The sequence below is a fragment of the Pundamilia nyererei genome, unplaced genomic scaffold (assembly GCF_000239375.1).
Source record: "Pundamilia nyererei isolate P.nyererei 1_Seehausen unplaced genomic scaffold, PunNye1.0 scaffold00157, whole genome shotgun sequence".
NCBI lineage: Eukaryota > Metazoa > Chordata > Actinopteri > Cichliformes > Cichlidae > Pundamilia > Pundamilia nyererei.
Genome location: NW_005187558.1, coordinates 1,217,325 through 1,223,900, shown reverse-complemented (window position 1 = coordinate 1,223,900; position 6,576 = coordinate 1,217,325). Strand labels below are relative to the sequence as shown.

General features: G+C 39.6%; 2 protein-coding genes across 2 annotated transcripts in view; one reads left to right on the top strand and one right to left on the bottom strand.

The window, feature by feature from the left end:
- Window positions 1-2,521, top strand: part of LOC102196205 (RING finger protein 17-like) — a 15,455-nt gene extending 12,934 nt beyond the window's left edge. Inside the window, exons 16-19 of the mRNA XM_005745332.1 lie at window positions 218-353; window positions 940-1,126; window positions 1,984-2,110; window positions 2,492-2,521. Of these exons, the coding sequence (XP_005745389.1) occupies window positions 218-353; window positions 940-1,126; window positions 1,984-2,079 (419 nt within the window). The 3' untranslated portion in view covers window positions 2,080-2,110; window positions 2,492-2,521. The remainder of the gene's footprint in view (window positions 1-217; window positions 354-939; window positions 1,127-1,983; window positions 2,111-2,491) is intronic.
- A 303-nt stretch (window positions 2,522-2,824) lies between these two features.
- cpap (centrosome assembly and centriole elongation protein) overlaps window positions 2,825-6,576 on the bottom strand; it is a 12,623-nt gene continuing 8,871 nt past the window's right edge. Inside the window, exons 17-19 of the mRNA XM_005745331.1 lie at window positions 6,063-6,147; window positions 5,281-5,401; window positions 2,825-4,873 (exon numbers count right to left, since the gene is read on the bottom strand). Coding sequence (XP_005745388.1) covers window positions 4,681-4,873; window positions 5,281-5,401; window positions 6,063-6,147 — 399 coding nt within the window. The 3' untranslated portion in view covers window positions 2,825-4,680. The remainder of the gene's footprint in view (window positions 4,874-5,280; window positions 5,402-6,062; window positions 6,148-6,576) is intronic.

The window sequence follows — 6,576 nt, the reverse complement described above, 5'->3', positions numbered from 1 at the left end:
AAGAGGACAAGAGAGATGAGGCCTATCGCAATAGTTTAATTTTTCTATCGAGAAAAAGTTATTTCGCAATACATATCGTTATCGTTCTATCGCCCAGCTCTAGCTTAAAGCAAGGAATACTGTTGCCTTTTACCGGATGACAAGCAGTCACCAAGTCGCAGCCGATTCTGTGCAAGACTCACTAAGTTGGGGCCTCCCAACACTCTGTGGTTTCCAGGTGGTCCATGTCTCGCTGAGTACAGTGATGGAAAGTACTATCGAGCCAGGTTGATGAAGTTCATCAGTGCAGAACCTGTCACGCTCCTGGTACAACACGTCGATTTTGGCTCTGATGACACTCTACCTACCAGCAAGTATGAATCTTATCATCCTACTAGCACACTTCCTCTGAAAAATATGAGAAAATGTACAAACATGCTACAGACCAAGTGTTGGAAAACTTTATAGGCATTAAATTTGTGGCTTGTCGTAGAAAAATGACGTGGAGAAGAAGTGAGAGGGATATATCTTCTGGTGACAATGCTGACACAAAATCACTGGGTTAAACTGGGTTTTCAGTATTACATAGGTGGTTCACTTACTGGGTAAATCATGGTAATTAATTAATCAGCAAGTAGAGTTTTGAGCATATGCTGCCATTGCTTTCTGTTTTATGTGAACACACTCGCAGCTAGTTTGAGAAACCCTAGGGTGACTTAATCCAGTTGATAAACACCATCATGTGACCGCTTAGCCTGACTGCTGATGTTGGTGTAAGTGAAGCCAGATAAGAAAAAGATATCCTGGCTTTTAATGTAGGCTCCAGTCTTAAGCTGCTGTTTGTTTAACTTTGAATTTCTTTGAGACCCACCCTGAATGGGGTTTATCTACTGATAAACAGATGATGTGGACATGCGGATGTGTTGAGTGGCGTTCTCATAATGTGTTGCTTCCTGGCAGGCTGCGCCAAATGCCAGCTGAGCTGCTGGAGTTTCCATGTAGGGCACTAAAAGTCAAAGTCGCTGGCTTCAAAGCTCCGAGTGTCACAAGGGAGGAAAATGTGCTGCCCTACAGCCCCAAATGGAGCATGAAGGCTGCAATGGAAATGATCGACCTGTTACACAAAAACATCACAGCCTCTGTTGTGGTATGAAACACACACAACATAACTGTTTTTAAAACTAAGAAATTACATTCAAAAGACATAAGTTTCATTTATTAAAGAAATGTCATTAAAAATGTGCCATGATAGGTTTTTGGAAACAGTACTAAACTAGCTGTGTTATCTTTCACTGTGAGCTCTAAGATAACACAACAAACATAAATGTTGTTGCTGAAAATGTTTTCTCAGCAGATGGAAACCTGCTTTCCTTAAGTCAGTTTTTACTAGCAGTCCTATTTACGGCCTTCATGGCCCTTTTATTCTGTGTGGCACTTCTGATTTTTTTGTAAATACAAACAAATTTTTCATACGTTTATATATAAAGGTCAAGAGCAAATGTAATATCAGTAATTCACTTTTCATACAGAAGAAAACAAACATATGGGGATCATAGTTATTCTCTGCCAAGCCCTGGAGTTATATGTAACAAAACAGGTTAATGATTCAGTCAAAGACAAAGAGGCCGTGACAATACTGCCTCGTCTTCAAGGACATCAAGCTGCAGTTTTGTTCTGAATGCACAAATCCTCACAGTATTTTGTTTACCACTGTAGAATAGGGCTAGCTCCCATCATGTTGATGTGGTGCCAAATGTGTTGAAGATTTCCAGCATCTTAATGAATCTTTACCATAACTTTTGACTTAAAGGATCCACCAACGGACACTGCCATTGTGTAACTAATAAATAATAAATGTGTATGTAAACAAGACTACCTAATAACTTCAAATCAGGCAGAGTAAGTCCTGTGTTGCACTCTTTATACTGTCAAATCTTTGGTCTCACAGCCTGAGAATTTTTTTGTTTGCTTCCAGTCAGTATCTCACTGTCCTCCTCGGTTTAGGCTCAAGAACCAGAGCTCACAGTGCTGCTGTACAGCGAGGATGGAGAGTTGGTCCATCTGCCTCTGGTGACCAAAGGACTGGCAGAACTTGAGTAAAGTGGAAAGACACCCTCCAAACACTGTTCAGGTAAGTTTTTTAGCATTTTATTTCAAGCACCAAAATTTCTTTAGAAAGAATGCTTTCTGAAATGTCTGCATCTGTATGATTCGAGTTGTCCACAGTCATTCTTAACTTTACCAAAGAGAGTGAGTAGCATCCAGGACACAGTTAAATACAGACCCCATTAGACTGTGGCTGATAAACTAATGCTGTTTAAATGTGTTGTGGAGATTTGTGATTCAATGTTTTGTTGTGGCTCTAAAGTCAAACAGGATCAGATACTAAATGTTGCAAAGAAATAAAAGTAACCAGCAGAATCTTTTGAACTGTATATTTAAGTGACTTAATAGTAGCTTGCTATTAATAAACAGAACAGCAAGCTAATAATAAATTTATTATCTTTTTCAGGCTTCCTGGCTCAGTTTGTTTTCAGTTCAGGTTTTGTGTTCTTCTGGTTTTCTTTGTGTTCCTAGTTTTTATATAGTACAGAAATGTTCTATTTATTTTCATTGTTCCTGTACAGCAGAGATTAAAGCTGTTCATGTAGCACTTTGTTTTCTCTTTTCTTTTACTGTATGAAGGTGCTAAGTAAAATATTCCCATTTTCACTGACCTCTGCAGTGTGTTTTTACTAAGGTGCAATGAAAAGGACGATGTGATACAGTCTCTACAAACACTCAAAGATTTGAAAAAATTTTTTTAAAAGAAAATGTATTTTACAAAAAAATATGTACAGCCAGCTAGGGAAATAAATATGCATTTAACATTTTTACAAATAAAAATAGTTGCAAACACGAGAAAACTACAAATGTTCATCCACAGCAGACGAAAGCAGGTCGTGGTTTGGATATTAAGCAGGAATATCCTGGGACAAACAGACAGGATAGTAGGAGAAAGTTTAACCCTCTGGGCTCTATCGTGGCCATTCTTGGCCTGTTGAAACCTGTTATAATAACATTTGATTCCTTGTTATTGACAGTACTAAATCATGCAATTTAGGTAAAATTGCTTTCATTCTAAACTCAACAAATGAATTGTAGTATTTAATGTTTTTTACCAAATTACATAATTTACCAATTTTTGGCCAAACAAGCAATTTCATGTAATATTCCTAGTTTCCAATAGGGGAGTTTGATGGCTTACCGCACTCCCAATGGACCAAAATAATGACACAATTTTGACGTAGGTTTGATCTCAAGGATCTAACAGTTTGTGCTGCAATGTCATGCACAAACACAAACATGTATTTGCAAGATAGACTGGAATAAATGATGACACATCACATATAAAATAGGCTGCAGTGAATTTCTGTTGATGCAGGCTATTGAGCTTTGAAGCACATGCTGAAAGCACTTTTACTTCTGGAGATCCTTTTACCTGCTGTGCACCCTTACAACACTGGAAGTTCTCAGGAAGTAAAAAAGGGAAAGGAGTGCAGTCTCCAACTGACAGAGGAGCTCAAAGGACAACGTCTTTACTATGGTCACCTTGGCAGAGGAACTCCTCAGATGAAAACTGGCACAGGGGAAACAACCTAGAGCTACCTCCCCGGCTCCTCCAGTTGCAACAGAGGAAGATTTTTATTGTTCGTCTGTGGCGTCACCAAACCTACCACAGCAATATCCCACATAGAATCGGAGGAATGTGTGTCTTTTGAGCACAATCCATAATAATCAATGTTAATGTAAATCAATTAGATTTCCCAGACTCTACTATTAATAATACAAGAAGTTCCAGTAGCACTGCAAATATATGAAATTGAGTTCTGAGGTTGTCTTCCAACAAGTGCATTGTACAAACAAACTGGTGTTTAACGGGTTAAAAATGTAAAAAGTAATGACTATCTAATATTTATGGAAAGAACTAATGTTAGTTCAAAACTTTATGCAGAAAAAATTGCAAAAAACCATAAAAATAATAAAAATTACAGACATAATCTGTTGGTGAACACTTTTGGCTATGAACAAGCTGACTGGGTGGTTACTTTGAACAAACCCAGAGGGTCAAGTCAAAACATTGTTGGACTTGCTGAATTATTAAAAAGTATCCCAGATTTTTGTGCAAAAGGTCCTGTTAGGAATCATTGTGAATCTAAGACTGAGGTGTATTGTGTTTCATTCCTTTTGTCTCCTCTATAACGCCAAGTCTACTCAGTGTGTTAAACCGGCATTTATTTATTGGTCTGTTTTTCATTTTTACACCCATGGGTAGTGCTTGTTGAGCCTGTGCCACTGCCAGTTGTGCTTTAGTGGGTGGGCTTAAAACCACTGGCACAAAAGTGTGTCACATAACTCCATTTGCTACATATAGACAGAAGTATTTAAAAACAACAACAAGCTGATTTGTGAATCTCAGAAGCAAGGAGTGTCAACTCAAGAATATCAAAGCAGGTTGAACTGTTGATTATGTCACATCGTTAAAACAAAATGTCCAAAGCTCACCTGTATCTGTTATCACATGTGAAGAAAATAAATAAAGACAAAGCACCAAATTCTCCAGACATCCTTCTCTGATGTCCTGGATTTTTTTCACAGTTTGAACAATAGCTGCAATAATAAAAATGCTTCAAGTTTCAGTCACTGAGATTCACCACCTTTCTACACCTTGGTGTCCAGGATGACGTTTCCATCTTTGTCTTTGATCCTGAGCCGCCCGGTGGGGTAGCGGGTTTCTTGCCTCCCATCTGCGTAGACGGTCTTCACTGTGCCATCTGGATACTCTCGCCTCTTGTACTCTGCTGTGTGGATCTCCTTCTGGCCTGTGTTAAAAAGGATCTCTTTGGTGCCGTCCCTGAGAGAAACGGCATGTATAGATGCCCAGTTAGTCTTGAGTGGTGGTAATACTCAATTTCTTTAACCATTAGTCAGTTGTTTGATGTATTAACACATAATAGACTGAAAATTGTAGCACCACCTGTTATCATCACTCGCTATTTCCTTCTCCAACATTCACAATATCTGACTCTCCCATATGATGGAAAAATTAGTCTTATTTTCTGCTAGCTGTTTTTTTTTTTTTTCCTTGTCATTTTAAATATATCACTCGTGGGGCGCAGTGCAGAAGTGGAAAGGGGTACGGAAGTCCTACAAAAATTAAGTTATGAGTACATGTCTGGTAAGGGATATCGTGCAAAAAAACCATTTTGTTATAAAGGTAGTAAGGGAAATTGATTAAAGGTAAATATAAGGTCGACTTACGAGTTAACCTGGATGATGGTCCCGTCTGTCAGTACGCTCTCCTCCCTGCCATCAGGGAAAAGGTTCTTTACTGTCTGGTCTGGGAAGGTGATTTCCTTACGGCCGTCGGGAAAATGCTTTTCTGAAGCAGGAATAAAAATTAATGTAGAATATGAGTTGGTACACATGTCCAAAGTCCACAAGACAAGCATGAGAAAGGAAGTTCCTTTCCTACACTTACCTCGTGGACTTTTACTCCTAAGTACTGTTGTGTTAAAATTACTTTATTTTATCCTTCTTCTTACAGTAAAGTGAATATCTGACTTTTGTAGTACTAACAATTTTTTTTGATGGGACAGAAAAGCCAATTTGCTTCCAACAGTGCATTTCAAGATTGCTACTTTGGAGAACTCATGATGCAGTAAACCAGGTGTGGGGAACTCCAGGCCTCGAGGGCTGGTGTCCTGCAGGTTTTAGATGTGTCCTTGATCCAACACAGGTGATTCAAATGGCTAAATTACCTCCTCAACATGTCGAAGTTCTCCAGAGGCCTGGTAATGAACTAATCATTTGATTCAGGTGTGTTGACCCAGGGTGAGATCTAAAACCTGCAGGACACCGACCCTTGAGGCCTGGAGTTCCCCACCCAACCAATTTCTGACGCAGATCTTGTTTATCACTCCTGTTATATCATTTTAGAATTACTCTGCACTCAGATGAGATGGGAATATTACCTCACTAATGCAAAAAGCCCAGCAGCTTTTGTCTCCTGGCAATTTCACTGCTTCATCATCTGCTCTCACCTGTTTGGTTGTTGGCGAAGTGCAGCACCTCCATGCCATCTGGGTGGGTGATGTGTGTTGTCTGGGTTTCAGCATAGTAGTAGACCTGAGCACAAGGGGCAGCACCATTAGTTATCAACAGGTAAGATAAAGAGAAGAACCATGCAAAGGTCTGTGTAGCTCTTTCTCTGGTTCTGTGATTCGGGAAGGCTAACGGATTCAAAAGGCCTCCCCGGTCTGTCTGCCTGCATCACTTTGTTTGTCCTGATCTCGTTTATTTCTCAATTTTGAATCTGTCAGATGTTTTCATATCTTCACGTTGATTCCCTCTGAACAGCTGTTCTACTCAATACGTCAGAATGAGTCTGCTAGACACCCCCTCTCTAAGGCTACGTTCACACTGAAAAATCCGATTTGATCAAAAAAATCGGATTTGAGCATTAAGACCTGCAGTGTGAACGTAGCCTGACACAGTGGTGAACGTAGCCTGACACAGTGGTGAACGTAGCCTGACACAGTGGTGAACGTAGCCTGA